Raw genomic sequence first — 27,864 nt, forward strand, 5'->3', positions numbered from 1 at the left:
CTGTTGGCATTAGGAGTAGAGATATCCAGCAAAAACATTGCTTGTTATTCCATTCTTTGTCTTGGTCAGTTTTCTGAGTTTGTTAATTAAAAGGATCCAGCATGGATTTATGAAGAAGAAATCCTGGCAGGCTAACCTGATCTCCTTCTATGATAGAATTAACTGTCTGGTAGGTCAGGTAAATGCCATTGATCTAGTGTATCTTGACTTCAGCAAGATTTCTGGCAAAGTTTATCGTAACATCTTTATTAACAAATGGTCAAGTATGGGTTTGACAATTTAGCCTTTAAGGGCACCCACCATTGATTCAAAACTGTACTCAAAGGGTACTTCTAATTAGCATCAAATCTATCAGAAGAAATATTTCAAGCTGAGGCATAGGAAAACTGTCCTGGGCTTGGTGCTATTCAAAGTACATACGTATGTGAATGAAGAAATCGAGAGAATGCTTACCAAATGTGCACATGATACAAAGCTACAAGGAGTATTTAATACCTGGAAGGAGAAGGAACTATTCAACAGACTTACAGAGACCATAATGGAGGGAGAAAATAAATAGGATGACATTTAACAGAAAGAAATAAAAATAATAATACATCTGGATAAGAAAGATGAAAAAATGTACACAATCTGGGAAATGTGGCTCAAGAATACTTGGGGATGGATCACAAGCTTAGTATGACCCAATGTGTAAGCAATTGTAAAGAACAATAAACCCCTGAGGAGCATCATGAGGGCATAGAGTTTAGATTACTGGAAGTGATTTTCCTAGCTTTCTTTGTCTTGGTCAGCCCTTACTTGGACTGTTGTTTTCAGTTCTACACACTCCATTTTTAAAAAGCCATTAATAAACTGGAATAAGTCCAAGAAGGGCCACCAGGATGATGAAAGAATTGGAAATTAAGTCCTATGAGAAACAATTAAAAATCTATGTATGCTTATTTTGCAGAAGAGAAGGGAACATAGGGACATGATAACTGTTTTCAAATATCTTTAGGTCTGTCACATTATAAAGCTCAGACTTATTTTCATTTGCTCTGGAGAGTAAGACTAGAACTAATGAAATGAAACTTCAAACATGTCAATACAGATTAGACATTAGGCAGAACTTTTTGATCATAAAAGCTGTCAATCATTGGAATAGGCAACCACATGGAGTGGTTTCTTTCACTTCACTGGAAATTTTCAAACAGAGGCTGGACAGTAACTTATCAGGGATGATTTAGTGAATCCTGCAGTATTCAAGCGGTGGATTTGATGATCTCATAGGTTCCTTCTGATTCTATTATACTATGTTTAATTTGTTACAGCTAGAGTTTCTAATGATTTGACTATGTACTCAAACCAATCTACTTCCTCTCTTGGAATTCTGATGATAGAAGAATGATACATGATATTTTGAAATGAGAAAGGAGAAAATTTGAAACAAAACTGTATTTTATAATAGTGCTTTTAAATGTAAAAAACTTCTAGATGTGTGGACTTCAGCCCTAGAATTATCAGCAAAGCCATGGTGGCTGGGGTACTTGGAGATTTGTAGAAGAGTGGTATCTCTCTCTCTCTCTCTCTCTCTCATACACACACACACACACACTTGAGAAAGACTACCTGATATTTGTTAGAGAACATAGGAAAGCCCCAGTCTAAAGTTTTGTATTCTTCTCTAAATCTTTTAAAGTAAACTAAAATATCTAGTAACTCAAGAATAAAAAAAACTCAGGAGTTGTCTCTAACACTATGTAGGACAGACATGCTGAACACAGGCAAAGCACATGCATAAACTCCAAATAGCATTCTGAACAGACAATGTGAAAGCTCCCTAACTTGATAACACTTGAAGTAGTGTTTGAACTGGTTCAACAGAACCAATACCTAATTTTTTGTTGAGTTTGGTGAACTGGCTCCAAAATGGCCAGAGTACCGTTTATTCACATGACTCCAATCTCTTGTTTGCTGCAGTCTAGCTTTGCAGCAAGCAAGGGGATTGGAGGCACACGAATGCATGCTAGTCTGGCATCTCAAAAAACCCTTCCCCCCTCTGCTCCTGGACTTTCATTGCCAGACTGTTAAACTTTCTTAAAAGTTTACTTGATGCAGCATGGGAAGGATCTACATTCTGCATCAAGTGAACTTTAAAGAAAGTTAAACAATTCTGGCGGCAAAAAATTATTCCCCATACATGAGACCAGGTTTTTTTCTCCTGCTCCTGGATTTTCACTGCCAGACTGTTTAGTTTTCTTAAAACTGTCATTAGGTCAGAGAACTGGTTGCTAAATTATTTGAATCCCATCACTGTGGATAGATTCAGTTAGAGTTTCAATGGAAACTGTGAGTATCCGGGGCCAAGCTAGATTGAAAAACACTGAATCTTTGGAAGCCTGGCATTCAGACAATTCAGCAATTAATAGACACATAGAGATAAACCTCATATACACCATTCAAAAGAGACAATAAAAAAGAAAAAAGAAAAAAAAAGACAGGAACTCATTCTTTCCCAATATCTATACCCAGATTAACACCAGACAAACAAAAAAGCAGAAAACAATATCCTAATCAAGGAAATACCTAGGAGGAAACTATACCCTCACCAACAATGGCAGGACACACTATGTAAGTAAGGAGTAAACCCCACACTCACTTGTACTGATGACATAACCTAATACAGGTAACCCTTGACTTAAAACAGTTCATTTGGTGACCATTCAAAGTTTCAACAGCACTGAAAACTTATGATTTTTTTCAGACAAAAGAAGTTTTTCAAACTTATGACCATTGCATCATCCCCATGGTCACATGATCAAAATTCAGATGCTTGACAACTGACTCAAATTTATGATGGTAGGAGTGTCCTGGGATCATGACCTTCTGGCAAGCAAAGTTAAAGGGGAAGCCAGATTCACTCAACAACCAGGTTACTAATTTAACAATTGCAGTATTTCACTTAACACCTGTGGCCAGACAGGTTGTAAAATGGGGCAAATCTCACTTAACAAACATCTCACTTAGCAACAGCAATTTTGGGCTTAATTGTGGTCGTAAATCAAGGACGACCTGTAGGTAATGAAACATCTACAAACAAACAAGCTCCAGGAGAATCAAGGACTCCATAAATCTTTGGTGTTTCTCATGAAACTCTAACTGGTGCAGGTTATCCCGGTTACTCTCCTGAGAAAGGAGTTAAAGGACATATTTATTTGCTGCTACTTGTATCTAAGTAAATTTCATGCATTTATTTAAAAAGACGAAGTTTCATGGAAGCATGAATGTATGGAATATTCTATTGGTTTTAGTATTGCATTATATATATCAAGCTAGAGCAAGTGAGATATTATAAAGCATTTCATTATTATTTTATTAAATAATAACTTGGTAAATTATATGCTTTTGTAAATTGGGAAGTTTTTTCAATCATCAGGAGGAAATTGTGTTCCACTTGTACCTAAGTGAGAATCAAAGTTGGTTTGTTACCTGAAATTTTTGTTCAAAGGTAGCAGTAATTGCTACCTTTGAACAGTAATTGCTACCTTGAGAAATCCTTGAAAGTATTTCCTGCAACACATTTGCCAAGTGAACAATCAACAATTTTCAAAACCTGCGGTAACAGGCTGATCTAACTTATAGTCTTCATGAATAATACTTTTTGGTAACTCACAATGGTATCAATATGTTTTCAAGGAATTGGAGACGAGGCTAGCCATTCTTAACTATAAATGCACATTATTTGTTTTCTTTGAATTTTGGATAAAAACAAATCAGATAAAATTTTAAAGGTAAGGGATGACAATATCAAAAGGCAACAAGAGAAAATAAAAGAAATTGATGGTAATGCAGAAAAAGCAGAGTTTAAAAAGTAGAGAAAAAAATATGAAAATATTATAAGATTGTTTTTTACCCAGTTGAATTTTAGGTGAATTTCATGGAATAAAATAAGAGCAGCAACATCAATAATGGGCAAACATATAGATATACCACACAGAGAGGGGGGAAATTTCCAATGAAGGACATAATATTTATAGAGAAACTATGAAATAATCACTGGCAGAATTATCAATACATTTTAACTTAAGTGAAGGCAAATGCTCACTTAGGAACATATGTCTGCACTATAAAAAAAAGTATAACCAAGAAGATGAACTTTGATTTTTTAATATGACCTCCTCTTAACATTACAAAGTAGAAATCAATCATGGATAATAATACATTTTAGATTACTCAGTGGAGGCTATCATCAAAAGGCTAGAGTTTAATTGAACATTACATTTCCAAATCATGTTCTTTTTTCCCCCTCCTCTCCTTTGTTTTGTGTTAATAGAACACTATTCTCTCAAGTTTTAGTGAGGAAAACTTATCTTTGAATGAGATATTGGATGGTTATTTTACCCATTTGTTTAATGTGATACGGTCCTACAATCCAGAATTATGATCTTTATTCAATAGCTGCTCCAAGACTATCCAGAATTACAACCATACATTAAATAATACAGATGTAGTATTAATACTTGCACATCTGACCTTTAAAAAAAAATTAAAAACCCCCAAATCCATCACTTTTAAACTTAATATTTAAAACTTGAAAGATAAGACCATATTTGAAATGTGAAAGATTAGACTATCAATCGATAAATTTCTCTTCACTGAATGTTATAATTTATAATCTGTAATCTTGTAATATTGGTGTAGTGCAGGTCAGTAGATAACTGTTTATGTCTTTTTAAATACCCAGTCTACACCTAGGAAAGGGTAACAAGCCTAGCCAGTTTTTATATCTAAGAGAGGACTACATCTTTGGTTTATCTGCTTGCAGCCTGACACCTTAATCAATGTACCATGCTGGCTCCCAAATGATGGATAGCGAGAGAATGCCGCACAGTCTCTTAACAATGCCACATATTTTAACGACATAAATGTATAAATAATTGAAACAGAGGACTGCAGCTTATATGATCTCTCAATATAAACCATATTGACTACAGTGGAAATGAATCAAAGCTAGCACTCTTGTTTAAAAAAAAAAAAAAAACCGTTTTAATGTGCAGGGTTAAAGAATAGATTGTTTGTTTTTCAAACTTTATCATCTTAATGTGCAAGGCTGAGAGATGGATAGGTTTTTCACAAACAGTTTCCAAACCCTTAGCTTTCAAAGTGTATCACAACAGTTCAAGAGATGAAAGTCCTACCCTCAAGGAAACAAACTCAAAAAGAAAATATATAAAGATAAGAGAACAGAGGTAATATGGACAAAGAAGAAAAGTCCGCTTCAAGGCCAGAATTAAAGCAGCTTTAAACTGTGTGTTTGGATTTGATAATATCTTTTTGTGTTTTCCTTGTGTTGTGAATCAATAAAAGTTAATAACTTAAATGCAAATCAGGGTTTGAAAACCTGCACACTTGATTGGTCCTTATACAACAACTTTGGATTGGGCCAGAACTAGTCCCTGATTGGCCACTATTCGGACTATTCTTATTGGTTATTAGTTTGAACTTGTTGCTCATCTCATTGGGTAATAAGGTAGCAGCTAACCCTATAAAAGGGTTACTGCTGCCCATAGCCTTGCTCTGTTCTGTTCTATTTACTGTTATTAAAGAGTTGAAGTCACTGGTCAGATGTCTGGTCTCCATTATTCTCCATACTTAACACTGGCGACGAGGGTGGGATTCGGAGACCGAAGAGCTGACTAACCTACAGAGCAACCAACAGAGCACGTGGTCGAACACGCACCATCAACGGCAACATGGGCAGCGGTGCCGTACCACCCGCTCCATTCGACCCAGAAACCGAAGACTGGGAGTCGTACATGGATAGGTTCCAGATGTTTCTGGAGACCAACAATTTGAAAAATGCAACAGCCGGGAAAAAAAGAGCTATATTTCTAACCCACTGCGGGCCTACCGTGTTTAAAATGGCAAAGTCACTTGCCAAGCCAGCAGAGGTAAAAGAGATGGACTGGGACGTCCTCGAGCCTTTACTACGGGCTCACTACGTGCCCACCGTGCCAACCCTAGTCAGAAGACACGAATATTACTGGAGGGACCAACAGAAAGGCGAAAGCCTTGCCGATTACATCGCGGACCTCCGCAACCTTGGAGGCCTCTGCGGATTCGCAGACTTAGAAGAAGCCCTCCGGGACCGCCTGGTTCTGGGCCTAGAAGACGGCACGATCCAGAGCAAAATCATGGCTAAGGGGGACATCAGCCTCACCGATGCCCTTAAAGAAGCCTCGGCAGCGGAGGCGACCAAGAAGTCGGCAGCCCGAATGCGCCGCACCAACGCACCGCTACGTAAACTCGCCACTGATACCTCGCCTCGCTCAGAGAGACACCCGGTATCAACTCACCACGAAGACCTAGAGTCCCCGTCCGACAGCGATGAGGAAGAGGTCAACCGACTTCGAACGGAGCGAGACCAGTCCACACAACACTCATTTCGACCGTGTGCCGGCTGTGGAGCCAATCACCCACGATCCGGCTGCAAATTCCTCGACGCACTCTGCCGAAATTGCGGGAGACGAGGTCACATCGCAAAGGTTTGCAGAAGCAAACAGAACTCCAAACCCCGACAGGCCGAATTCCAATCTTCAGGATTCTTCGGCACACACCGAGAAAAATTGAACCACCAATGGGGAAACCACTCCTACAGAAACAAACCGTCCACCAATTCCACCAGGCGCGAAGAAACCCGGCGGGAAGAGACCCACCAAACAATCACCATAGGCCACGCTACATCCCTTGATGCCGGGAAAATCCGAGTAAAGGTCGCCATCAAAAACAAACCTTGTGTGATGGAAGTGGACTCGGGATCTTCCCTCTCGATGGTATCGTGGAAAACGCTACAACAGCTCATTCCAACGATTCGCCGCCAAGACCTTAACCCTCAAAGGGTTATACTCAAAGACTATCAGGGTAACAGAATTCCCGTTGTCGGGTCCCGCAGATTCCAGGTCTCATTCAAGGACCGCACCGTCGCACTACCACTGACTGTCGTGGACGCGACAGGCCTAGCCTTTAGGCCTTCAATGGTTCAGACCGCTCGGAATCACTGTAGCCGGAGTCCACAGGGCCGAGAGCAGCGATTGGGAAGAAGCACTCGTGCAAGAATTCCAAGACGTTTTCGCGAATGGACTAGGCAAGTACAAGGGGACCCCGATCTCGTTTAACTTGAACCCTGAGATAGCACCCATCCGCCTTAAGCCGCGTCGGGTGCCGTTCGCCTTGAAGCCTAAAATCGACGAACAACTCGATAAGCTAATAGCGCAGGGCGTACTGGAACCCACCGACCACGCCTGTTGGGAAACCCCGATAGTGACGCCTATCAAGCCTGATGGGTCCCTAAGAATTTGCTGAGATTACCGGGCCACCTTAAACCACGCACTGCAGCAAAGTACAACACTTGCTCCATTCCCTGGGTGGCGGGAAAGTTTTCGCCAAACTAGATCTAGCCCAGGCGTATCAACAATTGCCTGTAGACCCAACCACAGCTGAGGCGCAAACGATCGTAACGCATAGGGGCGCATTTAAATGCAACCGGCTCCAATTCGGGGTAAGCGTCGCCCCTGGAATCTTCCAGAGTTTAATGGAAAGGTTGTTACAAGGGATAAGAGGCGTTGTCCCATATTTCGACGATGTACTCATCGCCGCACCTAACAAAGACATTCTAGAAAAACGACTCAGAGAGGTTTTACGAAGATTCCAAAATGCAGGCCTCAGAGTAAAAAAAGATAAATGCCAGTTATGTACCGAAAAAGTAGAATTTCTGGGATATCTCCTGGACAGCCAAGGAATCCATCCCACCGAAGACAAATTACGGGCAATTAAAAAGGCCCCACTCCAAGGAACAAGGCAGACCTACAGGCGTTACTTGGACTTATCAATTTCTATAATGTCTTTTTACCCCACAAAGCAACAGTAGCTGAACCATTGCATAGACTATTAGACAAAAAAGCAACGTGGGTGTGGGGACAACGGGAACAACATGCTTTCCAACAAGTAAAGAAATTACTAACTTCTGATTCTGTACTTATGCAGTACAATGAGACTCTGCCGCTCACTATCACGTGTGACGCATCACCTTTTGGGGTTGGGGCAATTCTGGCCCCACGTATTACCAAATGGAGCGGAAGCCCCCATCGCGTTTTTTTCGCGAACCTTAGCTAAAGCTGAACGAAATTATAGTCAGCTGGACAAAGAAGCTTTAGCTATTGTGGCTGCAGTTAAAAGATTTCATGAATATGTTTATGGCCGTGCGTTTACAATAATCACTGATCATAAACCGCTACTGGGAATCATTGCGGGTAATAAACCAACCCTGTATATATTGTCCCCCAGAATGATCCGTTGGTCTGAATTCTTGGCGGCCTACAACTACACCTTGCAACATCGCCCGGGGAAATCAATTCTCCACGCTGATGCATTGAGCAGAACGCCGCTTCCAGACTCTGTTGTAGATCCAGCCCCCACCATCTCAACACTACAGATCGAAGCTCTACATGTGCCACCATTGACGGCTAGAGACATTGCCTTTGAAACAAAACGTGACCCAGTTCTGCAACACATCCTACGCTGGGTTGAACGGGGGTGGCCGACAGACCAAATAGCACCGGAATGGGCGCCTTTTAAAAGCCGCCAAACTGAGCTGTTTTCCCAGAAAGGCTGTATCTTGTGGGGCGATCGAGTCGTAATCCCTAGCAAATTGCAACAAACTGTTTTGGCGGTATTGCATGAAGGACATCCGGGTATCGTGTGGATGAAAGCACTTGCACGCAGCTACGCTTGGTGGCCGGGAATCGACAAAAGAATCGAGGCCTGGGTCGCTACTTGTCAACGTGGCCAAGACGTCAGCAACGCTCCGCCTAAAGCAATCCCGACAGAATGGGAAACTCCGAGGGGACCATGGTCCCGTATTCATATTGACTTTGCGGGGCCTACCAAAGGACACACTTTCCTTATTACTGTCGACGCCTATTCGAATTGGCTCGAGATCCATCGAATGAACACAACTACAACGGACTCAGTTATCAATAAATTAAACAGACTATTTGCCACACATGGGTTCCCAGACGTGTTGGTCTTGGACAACGGCCCACAGTTTACTGCGTTACCCTTTGAACAATATCTTGCTGATCGGGGCATCCGCCATGCGCTAACCTCGCCCGCGCACCCTGCGGCCAATGGACGTGCAGAACGCATGGTACAATTTGTAAAAAAGACCCTTCACAAAATGGAATTCGGCAACATCGATGAGAAAATCAATCGAATTCTCTTGTTACAGCATATCACGCCCCACAGTGTGACCAACAAAACACCCGCTGAACTTCTTATGGGGCGGAAACTACGATCGCACCTTGACCGGCTCCACCCCGCATTCGCACCGGAAAAGCCCTTCGGCTCCAGCAGCAAATGCCGGGAATTTAAGGTAGGCAATTTAATCTTTGCCAAAAACTTTTCTGGTGACCCGTTGTGGATACCCGCAACCGTTACCTACCTCACCGGGCCTAGATCTTACCGCCTGCTAACAGACGATGGGAGGGTGTGGAAACGCCACATAGACCAACTCCGATCGAGATTACCACCCAGCACCCATGACTCCCCGGGTTCACCAACTCAAGGGGGAGGAAATATCGAGGGAATTGACTGTGATATGACAAATAGCAGGCCAACGGGAACCCTACGGCCCAGCGAGACACCGGAACGTGAAGCGGGGGGAGTTGACTTTTCAGGGAACTGTAATACGGGGAAACCGAACTGCAAAACCCCGAAGAAACACGGATTAGCGGAGACAACCAGAGTGAAAGCAGCACGGAATCACCGTGCAGCGAAACAGAATTTAATAAAGATCATCCAAACGCTCCACCGGAACCGGACCTTAGACCAAAACCGGTGGAGCCTCGGAAATCATCCAGGCAGACCAAATGGCCTGTCTATCTTGAGGATTTTATTACAGCTCCCCTCAAACGGAACCCAAGGGGGAGGGGTGTTGTGAATCAATAAAAGTTAATAACTTAAATGCAAATCAGGGTTTGAAAACCTGCACACTTGATTGGTCCTTATACAACAACTTTGGATTGGGCCAGAACTAGTCCCTGATTGGCCACTATTCGGACTATTCTTATTTGTTATTAGTTTGAACTTGCTGCTCATCTCATTGGGTAATAAGGTAGCAGCTAACCCTATAAAAGGGTTACTGCTGCCCATAGCCTTGCTCTGTTCTGTTCTATTTACTGTTATTAAAGAGTTGAAGTCACTGGTCAGATGTCTGGTCTCCATTATTCTCCATACTTAACACCTTGTTGTTTAAATACAAATTGTTGGCCCCTGATCAATGGAAAAGTCTGAATTAAAACTTTCCTTTTAGTTAACTCAGATGTGATTTTTTTTTTCTTGACCAAATCATTCCGCCATTCACAAGGCAATCCTTTCTCCCAATTCTCCACTAAGGGAGAGAATTGACACATGGGTAAGAGGCCCTGGAAAGGCAGCATGTGACATTGTGTATATTATTCTACCATATTTATTTATCTAAACAATTTATATGGTTGAACATCTCATTAGAGTAACTCTAGTGCTAATAAGGCGGGATGAAGGCCTCCCAATTTCTTTCTTTCTTTTTTTTCCTGTATACCAAGTTATTCAGTTTTATAAAATTAATTCACTAAAACTTTATTTATTTATTTATTTTTATTTTATTTATTTGATTTGCCAATTGTTTACAAGATAATAAGTATAAATGTATACATAGTTGTGAATACATGAAATGGTTACATATAAGAAAAATAAAAGAATAAGAGAAACAATAGGACAGGGACGGTAGGCACGTTGGTGCGCTTATGCACGCCCCCTACAGACCTCTTAGGAAAGGGGTGAGGTCAATAGTAGACAGTCTAAGGTTAAAGTTTTTGGGGTTTGGGGAAGAAACTACAGAGTCGGGTAGAGTATTCCAGACATTGACCACTCTATTGCTGAAGTCGTATTTCCTGCAATCAAGTTTGGTGCGGTTTACTTTGAGTTTGTATCTATTGTGTGCTCTTGTGTTGTTATGGTTGAAGCTGAAGTATTCATTGACAGGTAGGACATTGCAATGTATGATTTTGTATACCATGCTTAAGTCAGACCGAAGACGGCGTAATTCAAGGTTTTCTAGTTCTAGAATTTCAAGTCTGGTGGCATAAGGTATTCTACAGCGAGTAGAGGAGTGGAGAACTCTTCTTGTGAAATATTTCTGGACTTTCTCAATTGTGCTAATATCAGATATGTAGTGTGGGTTCCAGACTGATGAACTGTATTCGAGTATTGGTCTAGAACTTTTTTTTTAAAAAGAGTGCTATCATAATTTGAATAGGTATAAAGCTATGCCAGTGTGGCTCTTTTGACTACAGATGAAAATATGTTATTTGAATTTCCTTCCAGTTGAAAAGAATGGTAATACAATGTGGCTGAGATATTCACACCATTTGATAACAGGATTATGTCCAAAATTCGTTCCATCTGAAATTCTCCATGGATTTTGGAATGCTGTATTATGGAACTTCAACTGTTGAATGAAGGATTATTATTATAAGGTTGTGTATGATTTATAATTTCAAGTTATTTTAATCTAAGTTTGTCTTTGATATCTGTATGTCTTCAACATTCATACTTCGGTAAAAATGGAAGAAGAGTATAAACTTAAAGAATTAAGAAAATGCAAACAACAAAAAGGTTATGTTGTTTGCTAAGTAACATATACATTAAAAGAAAAATAAATTAATAAAATGTTCTATCAACCATTGAACAAATATGCTATACAGAATTATAACTATCTCTTATATACAAATGCGACATACAATTTCAAATGTCAAAACTAAGTTATGTTTGCTTAATTTTTAAATGGCAACATTCTAATGACTAATCAAACTATAATCCTAGTGTTATATTGATATTACACTTTCATAATTTAGAATGAAAAGAAAAATGCCACATTTTTAATATGAGAAAATGTCCATAATTTATCAGAAATCCTAAATGTGACAGGGTACAAGTTTCGAAATCAGTGCCACAAAAGTGCAATGTTTCAGTCTAGGGACTATTTTACAGCTAAAAAATGAAATATATGTTTGAATCAGAACAGCATCTTGTTTATACAGTCACCTTTTATTTTAGCATCCATTGGAAATAACAATTGCATACCTGTGTGTTTGTGCATTCAGTCACACAGATATTTCAAATATGTATAACTGCAGTTTATCACTGATACCATTTAAACACTCTTCTGTTACCTGCCTTTATATAAAAGGAAAATGGCCCTGGATTTAATATGATTTTATTTTGTTCTTACTAAAGTATTTTTATTGAATCCAGCCATCTAATTTCAAAAGCAAATTAGAAAACAGTCTGCCTTTCAAATAAATATTGTCATCCTCTAAATGAGTTATAAATGCCTACAGGTGAATACTTTGGTCAGATTTCCCCTCTTTTTTTACTCATATATAACAAGGAAAAGATTTGGACATAAAAAGGAGGAAATCCTAAAGTTGCCCAAAGTGTCTGTGCAGTATGCACTTGTAATGTTTTGTGTGGTAATTATGGTAGTATGTTAAAAATAGAAATGATAATGTTGATGCAATTATCATATCATACATCCTAATATAATATTGTTCATGATGAAGCTATAATGGAAAAAATCAACTTACCTGTTTTAGGATCAACAGAGAAATATGGTTGCCCTTGAAGAATACTATAAACTACACGGGCACTATTTCCATAGGTGGGATCATCTGCATCTGTAGCTGTCACCTGAAGGACTGAAGTACCTGTCATAGTCAAAGAAACATGATTCACCTTCAATGTACAGATTTTTAAGTAATGTACATTCTGATGCTTTTTCAGTTCAATAAGAAGACTTACAAATAAGTATAATCTTACATTAAGCCACTGACCTTATTCTCATGATTTTTTAGATTTATAATCATCTTTTTTTCCCTAGAGTTTAAGGTGGATTATATCTGGATCTCTCTTCATTTTATCACAAAAGTAACCCTATGAGTTGGATTGTCGTGGTTTAAACTTACTCCTGTGGGTGCATGCCAACTTTCCTCATTCATCTGTTGGAAGATTCAAATCCAGGAAGCCTCTACTGGCACTTGTACAACATTTGCCCAACAACTTTAATTTTGATTCCCACTGGAAAGCCAAATAGGTCACTGAATGCCCAGAGACAGAAAGACATATAAATGACCCCACAATAAAGGTGCCAGGCTTTGAACTATCACATTAGCAATGGACCATCCTGAATAGGAGTTGCATCTCACATGGCATCTGTCAGGACAAACTGTATAAATGGGGCATAGTATCTTCCCCTCAGTGTGACACCTAGATCCTACTTCAAACTGTACATCACATCATAAGTGGATATAAACTGAGGGCATATATCGGTCCAGTATCTGATTTTTTTAAATATAAACAATGCTGTACTTCAATGATTAGATGACCTAGATATTGGTATTCAAACATAGATCTTTTAAACATTTGTATTTTATTGTGTTTATTAATCTAGGAGTAATGTTAATATCTATTGCTAGCCCATATATGATATGCCATATGCTAAATAAATAAATGAGTTGGACTGAGGGACAGAAAAGAACTAAAATCATCCAGTGAGTTTCTGTGGATTAGAAGGTGGATCTCAATAATCACCACTCCACACTGGATATTCCTGCTATTTTAAAGAATATGAAAGCACAAAAGCTCAGAAACTGGCTGACTACAATGGTTATGTGTAACCTAGCCATGTTTTTTTTAACTCATATTCCTATGTTCGCTCTATATTTTGGACCTTCATGTTTTGTGTTTGCAATTCCACAGCAAAAGACAAAAGGCCATTTTTGATGGGGAGACTTACTATATACTAAAACTTGAAAAAAGACAAGATATTTTAAACTACAAAGCTTTGAAAGCCAGCTACTGTATGCTCAATAACAGGGCATATTAGAAACTACTTTATTTTCTTCCTCCAAATCCAAATTAAGGAAATAATTTCAACTAATGGTGACAAACTCTGAAGCAGCAAGGAGAGGGTATGAAAAGTTTCTTATCAAGAAAAAAAAATAAGCACTGTAATAAGATTCCATGAATTTTTTCCATGAAAAAAATAAGCACTGTAATAAGATTGAAAACAATACAGAGACAAGCTGCTTATTAAACAATACGAAATGATCACCCAGCTTGTAATTGTGAAGCAATGTAATGGATGTGTCACCAGTCTCTTCTCCAGATGCTAGTTTGGAGGAGGAGAATAAGTTGGTCCCTGGTACCTCTGGGAAAAAACAGGGCAATGAGCCTGGAAGTTGTTGGAGTAGCAGACCAGAGAGCAGAGGGCTACGACTTGACGGGGCAACTGCAGCTGCCAAAAAGTATTAACCTGTTCAGTTTGAAATTAGTTTGTGCTGAAGCACAATTTACAACCTCAATTTACAACCTCAATTGAGGCCAGAATTTCCATCGTTAAGTCAAATATTGACAAGCAAAGTTAATGGGTGGAGGGCAAATTTGCTTAACAACTGTATTATTTGAGATTGTTAAGCAAGTTTGGCTTCCCCCATTGACTTTGCTTGTCGGAAGCCAGATGGGAAGGTTATAAATGGTGATCCTGGGAGGCTGCAATTATCATAAATGTATGTTGGATGCCATGCCCGAATATTGATCACGTGGTCATGGGGATGCTGCAATGTTTACAAAGTGAGAGGATCAGTACAAGCCACTACTTTCAAGTGCTGTTCTAACTTCAAACTAAATGAAAAGTTTTTCAGTCAAGGGCAACTTATATCATATTGTGTGTTCTTTGAAATTCAGCACAGAAAAAAATCATTTGATGCTATGATTGCAGACTCACTGGAAAGTTTCTGTCTTTCAAGGAAGGTTTTGAGCCACCCAGAACTAGCGATAGTAATTCTAATAGTAAGTTGGAAAGAGGAAGTGCCTCTGAAATTTCTCAGAAGTATTTCACACATTTTGATAGATTGGGGCTTTTTTTAAAAAAAAAGCTCTTTTCTCTTGTTACACATAGACACTTAAATTATTCAAAGCATGGTTAACTTTCTAAATCGTTTCCTTATGTGTTTTTAGAAATTTCAGCCTGCGTGTGATATATTCCAAGACTTAATTTCTAAAAAGCAAGGTTAAGTGCTTAAGGGTGGGCAGGAGGACTGAAAATTATACAGGAGATACACTGAGTAAAATGAAATCCTTGATCCCAAAAGCAAAATGTATAATGAATAGTTGAGATGATTTGGAAAGATGTTCTACAAAGACTTCTTATCTTTTCTTTTTTATTACTAACAAGTACTATTATGTGGTTAGTTACTGATCGCTGCTTGGATTTGAAGAGAAATAATGCCCCGCAATGGCTCTTTAATATATATATTAAAGCAACGTTGCAACAGAATCTCATCTGCCATCATCAGTATTGTGTTTGTCTGAGCAGGCTGTGAAAATCTGACTCACAGATGAACACTATACAGAATCCTGATGATGGCAGATGAGATTCTGCCGAAACGTTGCTAAAACTTTAAAAGCACAACTATAATGATGTGGGAAAATACCCGAACAAAGCTGAATACCATACATATATATATATATATATATATATATATATATATATATATATATATATATATATATATATATATATATATATATATGTATGTGTGTGTGTGTGTGTGTGTGTGTGTGTGTGTAAGATACTACACAGGCATCACATCATGCATCACATCAAGACTGATGCATCACATCAAGACTGCCTTCAAAATAGACAGAAAAATAGCAGCCATCCTAAGAAACCCCAAAGATAAAATTGAACTGGAAAACTAAGGCATATATGAAGTCCCTTGTGCATCATGCCCTGCCACATACATTGGACAGACCAATAGAAGAATAAGTACCCACCTGGATAAACACAAAAATGCAGTAAAAAAGCTCGAACACACTTCCTCACTAGTCCAACACATGAAAGCCACAGGTCATAGCATCGACTTCAATGGCACCAAAAATCCTAGCCACTATAGAAAACCCTAGCTACAGAATTATCAGAGAAGCCATAGAGATTGAAAAAAGACATGAAAGCATGAATAGAAGAGATGATTCCACCAGAATGTCAATTATTTGGAAGCCTGCACTCACAAACAAAAAAATCTCCACACCACAAGCCAGGCAAACACCTGGGCACAAACAGATCCCCCCTGATACCTCCAGCTCAAACACTCCCCAACCAGGCACCCAGATGAAACCTAGCTTCCTAATAAATGATAGCCGTCCATTTACTCAGAGCCAAGTTGATTATTATGGAGTTGTTGATTATTAATAAACAGCTAGACTATTACAAATCTCACTGCATTGAAACAATATGGTGTATTCACTTACAACATAATTAAATGAAACTAGGCAACCCAATAACATTAATCCTAGTAGTTATCCTCAGTGGGAATCTCATTTCCCCTGAACCCGATGGCTCATAACTTGGGGGCAATGATTCTCCTAAATTTTTGGATCTCATTAAAACAGCAGGTAAAAATTGTGACAATTGGCCATCACCCAGCTTCATTTGTAACACTACTTATGACTCACTTTAGACCTGAATTTTCTGGTGTCAGTAATTCAGTACTCAGATAAAGAACTGAAATACACTGTCTATACGGCTCTCTTTGGAGACAACCCAGAAGCTATTGCTGGTGCAGAATGTAATGGCTAGGTTATTGAGGGGAGTATCAAAAAGCTGGTTATTTTCTTTCCCCCCTTTCTCTTTTCTTCCTCAACTAAGATCATATGTCCATTAAAGATGGCTTCTTCTTCTTCATCCCAGCCCTCTTGGAGAACTCAGAACTTAAAAAAGCAACCAAGAAAGGGAAAAATAAGGTGAAAAATCGATACAATGTCAGAAAGCAATAGAAAAGAGAAATACAACAGAGAGGGAAGATTAAGAGTGGAGTTTGAGAGATGGGGGGGGGCAAAAAGGCTAGAATTGATAAGAAAGGAAGGGAAAAAGGAAAGAGAAGTCATAAAAGTTTAAAACAAGATGTTAAAAAACAGGTTTTTTCAGAGACAAAGGGTAAAATATAATTTTAAAAAATGATTCTGCAAAAGTACATAAGACTGTATTGTAGATATTAGTATTTGAAATCAAGTTAGAAAACTGAAATATTATATGAGTTAATAATGCATTAAAGGGAATGTATAAAAATCTCTTTTTTGTTTTGTTTTATTATTCTAAAATGTAATACTTAGAATGTACTAAGCAGAATCAGTATGGAAAGTATGTATTATTTTAAGTGTTAAATTTAGGGGAAAGATAAAAAGTTGTCATACTTCAACCAGTGATTACAGGAGAAATATTGTATTAGAAAGAAAAGATAAATAGATAATTGAAAGAGAATGGACAAAAGATGCAAATATAATTATCTAAACTGAGATGAAATAAATAAAATAGAATTAAGAGAGTGAATGAAGAGAGAAAATATATAGAAAATATAGAATGTTAGATAAGATATGAAATAGTATATTAAGTGAGCATGAATCTGATTTATGTCTGTACAAAAAGATGTAACTCGGGGTAAGCCGCTTTCCAAAAAGAAGTTTTATGTATTTATGTTTTGTGTTTTGTTTGTCTATGTTTGAATTAATAAAACGCTAGAAGAATGTTGGAAGAGAATAACGAAATTGTAAATAAGACAGATAGATACAATGAATATATACAAGCCAAGGCGAAAGAAATATAATTGAATAGAAGGAAAGGGAGAAATTGGGAAAAGATATGAAGTTGAACAGATAAGATAAATATACATATTAAATTGTGCTTGTTTGGAAATGTGATAATTTGGAACTATCCTGTCTTTAAATAAGATGTTTTATTTGTTTTTCAGAAAAGATGTCTTATGTTATTATATTCTACGTTTTGTTTGTTTGTGTATTGTTTTTAAAAATTAATAAAATTTGTGTGTTTTTTTTTAAAAAAAGCTGGTTATTACCTTTAAATCCCTATATGTTGCAGGGATGTATCAGGCAGTGTCTTCACAGAAGACACTGCCTGATACATATTTGCTGATTCCATCTGGATGTCTAGAAAAGTCCGGTTGAGGCTATCTTTTCCTCCCTGAGGTTTATGGAGAGTGGACCAGATAACAAGCGTTCTCAGCAATGCCTTCCAACCTCTTGAATTCCCTTTCCTCAGAGCTACATGGACTACTCAAATCTCACTTGTTTTTGCAAAGAGGTGAAAAACATTTCATCTGCACAGCTTTTCAGCTCTTGATTATAGTTAGTGGTTTATGTGCTTCTATTTCATTTGCCAGGTTTTGTGTTTCTGTATTTTTTTTTCATATAATAAGTTCATTGTTCTAGATATTGCAATTCAAAAATCCATAAATATTTTTTTTAAAAAACATTGGTCTTTATAACACTGCATTTAAAAAACACATATGTTATATGAAACCAAAACAGAGCAATAGTAGGACAAATGTATCTGGCATGATTGTTTCCTCACTTATTTTACAGTTGTTACCAGTCAAGTGCCCACTAGGGCATGAGTTAAATATTTGTTTATATCGGGAAGGAGGGAGATAGGTATGTAGGGTGGTAAGATTGATAGATGATAAATAAAAATATAAGGAATCACTCATAGTTATGGGTGGATCCATCTACAATCTCTCTCTCTCTCTCTCTCTTTCTTTCTCTCTCTCTCCTCCCCCCTCTCTTGCGTGTATATGTCTATGTACAGACATATACATTGCTCACAAGCTATGATCACAGGCTCACAAGCAGATCTACAGGGCAAGAAAAGTAACTCATATACCTGATTTTGAATTGCTTAAATTTTCTGGATTGTAAGCAAGTCATCAAAAGCACACAACTTGACTGGGGCTGTTCATTTTGGGGTAGAAAATCCTGAAGACAACTGAGTGAAACAACTTAGAATAATTATTCCTTTTGTCCCAAAATTTCTTACCTCTTTGTTTTACAGAGATCAATAGCACAAATACCATTCTTCATAATATGAGTCTATCCCTTAAGAGAAGCAGATCCTGCTTTCCTAGGATCTGGGATTCTAAATATTCCAGTACTGTGAGTAAAAGTAATTTAGCTGATAGGCTGGAGTTTAGTCAATTACTACAGAAAGTCAGCACAGCTCATTTTCAGAATGCACCTAAATCCTAAGAATTTATATTCAGACTCATATTTTCATTCCACAGCAACTCACTACTATTTTTTCAAATTCCAGTAAGTACAAAACTTGAGTGATATCCCTTCCTGAATTAATCTACAGACTGGCACTTAATTATCCACTGCTTTTGTACTTTGAAAATGTACTTGGTTCAAAAACATTTATTAAGATCATTATTTTTAAAAGAAGAAAAGTACTTTGTGTATCTTAGAAATAACAAAGAAAAAAGATAAGTGGACAGAAAAATACAGAAAAAAGAAGCATGCATTGTGCTGCATATAAGAAATCATATGGAGTAGTTTTTAAATAGAATTAAACTCTGCGCATAAAATAACATTGATCAGGTTTTACATTATGTTGATAGCTAGTCAGCTCGAAAAGAGAAAGCAAACTCAATTTGCAAGATCCGAGATTATAAATGTACAGTTACACTGCCTTTTCAAAACTGAAGGGTGAACTTTGCTTCTGCCATGCTCAGAATTCCCTGTATTTTCCATATAATCAGTTTATTGTTCTAGGTATTGCAATTTTAAAAATCCATAAACATTTTCTTGTTAAAAAAAATGGTCTTTATAACACCACATTAAAAAAAAACTTGTATGTTATATGAAACCAAAACAGAGCAATAGTAGAACAAGCCTATCTGGCATAATTGTCCTCTCACTTATTTTACAATTCCAGCCTACTGAAGGTAATATTCAGTCAGTGGTGGTATTCAACCGGTTCTGCCTGGTTCTGGAGAGCCGGTAGCGGCGATGAGCAGTGGAGACTGAACCAGTTCTCTTCGCTGCTCTGTGTTTGGCCCACCCTCCCGCTCAGGCTCCCATACTCACTTTTATGGCCAGAATTCAAAGCACAGCTGCTTTGTGTGGCGCAGAACAGCTCCGCACAGCAGCTGCTGCAATGACCAGCATCATGCAGGCTTGCAGGAGGCAAGTTAGAACGCCTCTGCACCTGTGCAAAGTGCGCGTTTGGCACGCACGTGCACGCAAAGTGTGCATGCATGCAAAGCAGGGCCACCAAGCCATGCCCACCGAACCGGTGGCAACTTTATTTGAATACCACCACTGTATTCAGTCCCTTTGAACTCTTGCTTGGGATATCTAATACATGTGAAAAATGTTTTGTTGAATTACTGTATGTTTGTATGTATGTTTATGCTTTAATCTACATATTGATTAATGAGTATGGGGCATTCCTATGTTAGAGACTTCAATAAGGATCAACAAAGATTATCTATCTATCTATCTATCTATCTATCTATCTATCTATCTATCTATCTATCTATCTATCTATCTATCTATCTATCTATCATCTATCTGTCATGCTCCTGTTGGAGTCTGAATCTGAGGAGGAAGCCGAACAGTTGACAGGGAGTGGGAGTGTGGTTCCGTTGGCTGTGGAGGAGGCTGGGGAAGGGCAAAGTCCTGCTGGGCAGAGCAGGAGAGAGATAGAATGAGGGAGAGGGAGTTCAGAGGAAGACCCAGGCCCACCGCCTCTTCATCCTAGGGCACAAAGGGAGGAACGGAGAAGAGAGCAATGTGGGTTGTATGGCTTATGAGGGAGGAAAGGGCCCTGATACCCTTCTTTAGCTGGGAAGACAGTTGATAAGAAAGGCAGACTGCATGCGACAGGCTGCTGGGAGCAAACTTGACTTTATCCTGTGTTGTCATGGTTTATCTGTGTTCCTGGCATCTTCCCAACCATGTGAGTTTTGCCATGCTTTCAAGTCTGAAATTCTTGGTCCTGCTCTGCTAAACTAATTACTTCAGTTTGGCTTGTTTGGACTTTAAGTTACAGTTTGTATTGCTCATGTTTTGGACTTAATTTTCTGCAGTCAAAGGCTGTTCCTGGGAGAGTTTTTCTCCAGCCAGAAGGTAACCTGAATATTGGGAGCAAAGTTGGAGATAATAAAGGGACTCTTATTGCTTATCTGACTGTGTTGCCTTTGTGCCACGCCCTGGGTCATCTATCTATCTATCTATCATCTATCAATCAAATGCAGATTACAGCAAGACGTTCTAGAATTAGTTCCATTCCAAAGTCTATTTTTAAATCTGCAACAAGTTATTTAATCAAATGTTTGCCTTACTATGAACCAGAGATGGTATTCAGCAGGTTCTGACCAGTTCTGGAGAACCAGTAGCAGAAATTTTCAGTAGTTTGGAGAACCGGCAAATACCACCTCTGACTGGTCGTATCCTCATCTATTCTCTGCCTCCCGAGTCCCAGCTGATTGGCAGGGTCTTCTTTTGTTGCCATGCACAGGAGAAAGAAGCTGGAAAGCAGGTTAGTGGAGTAGGGAGGGAATGGGATTTTGCAGTAACCTTCCCCAAGGAGTGGGGAGGGAATGGGGATTTTACAGTATCCTTCCCCTGCCATGCCCACCAAACCACGCCCACCAAGCCACACCACACCCACCACAAGTCATGCCCACAGAACTGGTAGTAAAAAAAAATTAATCCCACCACTGCTATAAACTGCTTAAAACAGTCTGGAACATTCACAGACTGAGGGCAGGCATTGTATGTGTATGTATAAGCAAGGAGGACAAGAGAGGAGCTTGGAAATGCAGTGGTGGAGGGCTAGGTGGTGGTGTTCCTTCCTGTCTGCAACACCAGTGTTCTCCTTGCCAGCTGTGTGTGCATGAGAGAAAGATGCTAGTGGTGCCCTCCTTGCCTGCAGCACCCATACTACATATGCATGACATGTCATGTGCTTAAGAGAGATATCTCTCCACTTGTAGCACTGGGCCTCTCCTTGCCAGCTACATGGGCAAGAGACAAAGAGATGCTTCCAGGGCCTCCCTGCAGCATCAACAGCTGGGCACATCCACGAGATGCTGACCTGCAGCGCCAATGCTCTCGTTGATGGTTCATACTTGCCTTTCCCCTTTTTGGGTCAGATTTCATTGACAGTTGGCTGTTTGCCATTTTGAGTACTGCAGGCAGTTCATTCACATCTAATAGGGTGTTCATAAGCCAGAGGTCAGTAATGTAATGCAGACTTCTTGTAAGAGAGGGTAGAAAATATACACATGAACATGTACAAGAGAATGGGAACAGATTTGCTCCTCTGTGCCTTTTATTTTCTATTTAGAAGATCAGGATTGGAAGGAGGAAACTGAAGGAAGAAACATGCTGAAGACACTATCCTGATAGCTGAAAATACAAAGGAAATGGATGCTCTAATAATAAATGATAAGGAGTAAAGTGGACCAAAATATATAAAAAAGACCAAATGAATGACAACGGGTGCAACAACCAGCCTTAGAATTGGCAATGAAGATGTCACAGTAGCTTTTGTCTTTGAGGATCAATTATCAATAGTAAAGGAACAAATAGATTATTCTGCAGACTAGCACTTGGCAGATTAGCCATGAAGGTCTTTAAATCTTTTTAGCACTATCCACATCAAGACACTGTAGTAGGAATTTAGGCAGAAGACTAACAGAGTGCATCTATACATATCAATTAGAAACCAGAAGATATAATGAAAATTACTTAATCTCACAATACGTTGACAAACGTAACCATAGTTTCAACTGGGAAACTGAACCCAGTATCCTGAACCCTGCTAAATCCAAAAATCACAAGGAATTCGTGTAGCTTTGGCATATAAATAAACATTTATATGCTGAAAGAGGCAATAAAAAAGTTAAAAAGGAAAGAAAACGACCAGAATTTCAACACCAGCAATCAACACACAGATAGGTAGAAATTAATACCAGAATTAATACCAGAGAAACAATCAAAGGCGAAACAATACCCTAATTAAGGAACTATCAACCCAGACAAATAATCATGCAATGAACAGCCTAATGATGGAACTATCTGTTAGGTATAACATTGATACCAAATATGATTTGGGTGAATAAATATATAAAACTTAGATATCATGGTTTAAGTGCTTATCACTTTAAGCACAATGCAGCAGGCAATTAGCCGATTAAGGGTGCGGTTAGAAGTTACAATATAAGGAAGCATTAGAAGCTGGAAAGCTTACTGTGACTAACTGTGAATACTGTTTGTACTGTGCCTGTGACCGAGATGATCCTGTCTGCTACTGTTTGCTGATTTACTGTGGAATTCAACTGTTCTACTGTTTGAGCGTCTTGCTGAATATCCAGCGTTTGTTTCTCTGGAGAGAGGCACCGGAGGAGGAGAAGATATCTTTATCGGCTGATAAAGATATTGTAAGGACTCTTAACTTGGACTGTAATAGTGAGTCTTACTGGATGGAAATATAGTGAATGACAAATGGACTGAATGACAATGCTTTAAACTCTAAATGGATTAAAAACTATTTAAACTACAAACAGTGTTTGTGTTCAGTGTGTGTATACTCTGGGGCCCTTCCGCTCTCCTTTGGCTTCTTGGTTTGACTACTGCTGCAATACTCTTCTAGGGGTTAATCCTCAAACCCTAACATTGGTTATGGGCCCAGCAGCATAGTCTAACTAACCAGGATATAACAGAGAGAGTTGGTGTGAGTTGCACATTACTGTAAAAACAAACTGTTTTAATTAGTTTAAAATAGTCAAAATATCTGAAGAGTAATGGCACAAGTAAATTTGTCACAACTGTCCATGATATCCAGGCTGGATGGAACAAACTATGTTTCATGGTCAATGAAATGTAGTTTACTTCTACGCAGAGAAGGTTTGTGGGACATTATAGCAAACCCACCAGATGTGAGTAGATGGGATCCTGCTAATGATGATGATAAAGAAAAGTTACAAGACTTTAAAATGCAGAATGAGCAGGCTTTATGCATCATAGGACTGACTCTCTGTGATCAGCAGCTTGTCCATATTCGTGGAGAAGAAAATGCTGCAAACTGCTGGGAGAACCTCAGGAAGATTTATGTTCGGGACAGTGTAGGAGCACATATAAATCTTACACGGAAGCTTTTTCGAACGCATCTTCAGAGGAATGGAGATATGTTAGTTCATTTAAACTGTATGAAGAGCATTTTTCAAGATTTGCAAGAAAAAGAGCTTATATTTAATGAACTGCAACAAGTCTACATAATATTATCTTCATTAGATCAAAGCTATGATGACTATGTGACTTCGTTAGAAGTATTGCCAAAAGAAAGCCTCTCATTAACCGACATAACAGGCAGGCTACTAGAAGAAGCCAAAAGAAGGCGTGAGCGTGACGAGCTGAGAGAAGATAAGAAAGAAGAGAAATTATCTTCAAAGCCTGTAAGAAACCAGCTAAGCAAAGTACAGCACCTGGAAGAAGAGAATTTATCTTCAACAGCATACACAATTAAAAAGTGTTTTAATTGTGGAGGCAGAGGACATTTGGCAAGATTCTGCAAAAAGAGAAAAAGCCAGAATATAAAAAAGACAAAGAAAGCATTTGAACTAGCCACGTTTAGCAACTCTGATGTGAAGAATAATTTATGGGTGGTTGACAGTGGCGCATCCCACTGCATCACAAGAGATAAGACAAAATTTATAAAAATGTCTAAAAGCTCTCAACATATATCTCTTGCTAACGGCTGGAACCTGAAAGCAAAAGGTCAAGGTTTTGCACGTTGTCCGTACATAAACCAGGATATAAAAATGTTGTATGTACCGCAACTAAAGTTTAATTTGCTTTCAGTAAGGGTATTAGATAAATTAGGTTATGTAATTACTTTTAAAGATAATAATTGCATAATTGAAAAGATAACAAAAGGGTAACTGCAGCTTTAAATGGAACATTATATGTCTTAGATAATAGTAAGAAAGGGGAGGCACAAACTGTATTTAATAATATAAAGCCTCATAATGAATGTATCCATTTATTGCATAGGCGTTTAGGGCATGTAAATTTTAAAATGCTAAAACGTACAGTTGAGTTATCTGAAGGAATAAGGTTAAAATCTTGTGATAAATATTTGCGTTGTAATGTTTGCTGTGAAGATAAGAGCAAGGTATTGCCTGCAAATAGGCTAAATGGTTTCAAAACAAAAGAACCTTTAGAAGTAGTATTTGCAGACATAATAGGTCCAAAGAAACCCAGTATGGGGGTGCTAGATATATACTGAGCATTATGGACCATTATTCTAGATATGGGTTTTGCTATTTAATGAAAAGCAAAACTGAAACATATCAACATTTTTTCAATTGGCTTAGGTTTGCTGAAAGAAAGTCTAAACGTCAACTGATAACCCTGGTGTCAGATAATGGTACGGAATTTATTAATAACAAATTCCAGAACAGACTTAAGGTAGCTGGAATAGAGCATAAGAAGTCTGCTCCATACAGGCCAGAACATAACGCTTTTATTGAAAGAAGAGGCCAAACACTACAGGCAATGGTTAGAACAATGTTAAATGATTCTGGGTTACCTGATTCTTTGTGGGGAGGCTACAATGTGTGCTAATACCATATTGAACAACGTTGTTAATACAACAACAGGTGAAATTCCATTCACCAGGTGGCATGACAGGAAACCTGATCTAAGTTACCTGCACACATTTGGTGCACCAGCATGGGTGCATATTCCTGCACAACTCAGAAAAAAAGGGCAACATAGAGCTAAAAGATTTTTCTTCGTTGGTTATCAGGCAAACCATAGGGCATATAGATTTTGGGAGAAAGGCACATCTAAAGTGTTATGTAGTGCTAGTGCCCAATTTCTAGAACATGAAGGATGGGAGAAATTAGAACAGGATGCCAATAAAGATGTAATTATTGAATCCTATAGAAATCCCATTAGTTATCCCTGTAACTTTAAAAATAAAGTAAAGAGACAAATACAGGATGAAATAGTGCCCATAAAGGAAGAAACAGATGCAATAGCTGAACAGGATGAGGAAGATGAACAGGTAGTAGTTCAACAAAGTCCTCCTGTAAGCCCTGTAATTCCCAGAAGAACTACACGTATATCTAGACCGCCTGATAGGTACCAGGCTAACACAGTGTGCCAGATTAATCAAGTTCCTAATTCTGTTGAAGAAATTAAAAAGTATCCTAATAAGGAAAAAGAAAATGGTATGCAGCAATGAATAAGGAACTGAATTCATTAAGTGATATGAAGGTGTATGAGAATGCCAAATTACCTGTAGGAAAGAAATCCATTGGCTGCAAATGGATATTTAAGGTAAAAATAGATAAGGATGGTAATTTAATCCATAAGGCAAGGTTAGTAGCCCAAGGTTTTAGGCAGAATGCCAATGACTATGATGAGGTGTTTGCACCTAGTCTTAAGGCAGCAACCTTGAGGGCAGCTTTAGTGTGGGCAGCTAGTAAAAACTATATAGTTAACCATCTAGATGTGGAAACTGCTTACTTGCACGCCCCATTAAAACATACTATTTATATGAAAAAACCTGTTGGTATTAAAAGTGAAAATAAGGATAATAATGATTGTTGGTTGTTAAAGAAAAGTCTCTATGGTCTTAAACAATCAGGCTATGAATGGAACCAGTATATTGTAAAGGAACTAGACAATATAGGATTTAAAGCTGGTTTAGCCGATCCATGTCTGTTTAAGAGGGAGACAAATGGGAAAGTATCATTATTATTACTATTCACAGATGACATTGCATTGATAACTGAAACTAATGATGAAGCAAATAAAATAATAGCATCATTAGGAAAGAGAATAAAGATCAAGCAATTAGGGAGATAAAGAAGTATCTCGGTTTGAATATAAAGAAAACACGGAAAGGTTTTAAGATATCTCAGGAAGATAAGATAAGCAAATTGCTAAAAGATTACAAGATGGAGCTTTGTAAGCCAGCTAAGACTCCAATGAGTCAGGAGTTTAGCAACACTGATGAACAAAGCCCGGAGTTTGATAAGGTGATTTATCAATCTTTAATTGGTAGTTTGAGTTATATTAGTAATTGGTCTAGACCAGATATATCGTACTGCGTGAATCAGTTGGCTAGATTCAATTCTGCACCGTGTGAAAGACACTGGATAGCAGCTAAGAGGATATTAAGATATCTTAAAAAGACAATGAATTATTCATTGTATTTAGAACCAAAGGGTGATTTAATTCTGTGTGCTTATGCAGATGCTAGCTTTGCATCAGAAAGAGACACTAGAAAGTCGACTTCAGGAACAGCCATAATGCTGGGTAAGACATTAATAGGCTGGAAGTCAATAAGACAACAGCATATAAGTTTGTCTACTATGGAGGCAGAATTCTCCTGTTTATCATTGTTATGTACAGAATTAATAATGTATAAACAAATGTTAATTGATATAGGTATAACTGTAGATTATCCTATAATTATACATGAAGATAATCAGGCAGCAATTCAAATGGCCACAAATATTGGAGTAAAAACAAGGAGCAAGCATACAGATCTAAGATACCTAAACGTGAGACAATCTGTAAGAAGTAAGATGATTCAGCTAGAGTACTGTATGTCGGAGGACAATTTAGCTGATAATTTTACTAAAGCCCAAGGTGCCAGTAAGCACCAGGAGAGTTGTGAAAAATATGGGATTAGATTGTAAAGGTATTATATATTTATTTCACCCAAAAGGGGAGTATGTTAGGTATAACATTGATACCAAATATGATTTGGGTGAATAAATATATAAAACTTAGATATCATGGTTTAAGTGCTTATCACTTTAAGCACAATGCAGCAGGCAATTAGCCGATTAAGGGTGCGGTTAGAAGTTACAATATAAGGAAGCATTAGAAGCTGGAAAGCTTACTGTCTGT

At 38.4% G+C, this 27,864-nt stretch overlaps 1 protein-coding gene across 4 annotated transcripts in view; it reads right to left on the reverse strand.

Annotated features, from left to right (window-relative positions):
- The window catches only part of CDH18 (cadherin 18), a 659,070-nt gene that overhangs the window by 123,085 nt on the left and 508,121 nt on the right, over positions 1 to 27,864 (reverse strand). For all 4 annotated transcript variants that reach the window (XM_087961171.1, XM_087961173.1, XM_087961170.1 and 1 more), the window contains one exon: positions 12,663 to 12,782. In XM_087961171.1, coding sequence (XP_087817297.1) covers positions 12,663 to 12,782 — 120 coding nt within the window. The remainder of the gene's footprint in view (positions 1 to 12,662; positions 12,783 to 27,864) is intronic.

The sequence above is a fragment of the Notechis scutatus genome, chromosome 3, assembly GCF_049901735.1.
Source record: "Notechis scutatus isolate UNSWTSFEM ecotype Mainland chromosome 3, rNotScu1.2, whole genome shotgun sequence".
NCBI classification, from domain to species: domain Eukaryota; kingdom Metazoa; phylum Chordata; class Lepidosauria; order Squamata; family Elapidae; genus Notechis; species Notechis scutatus.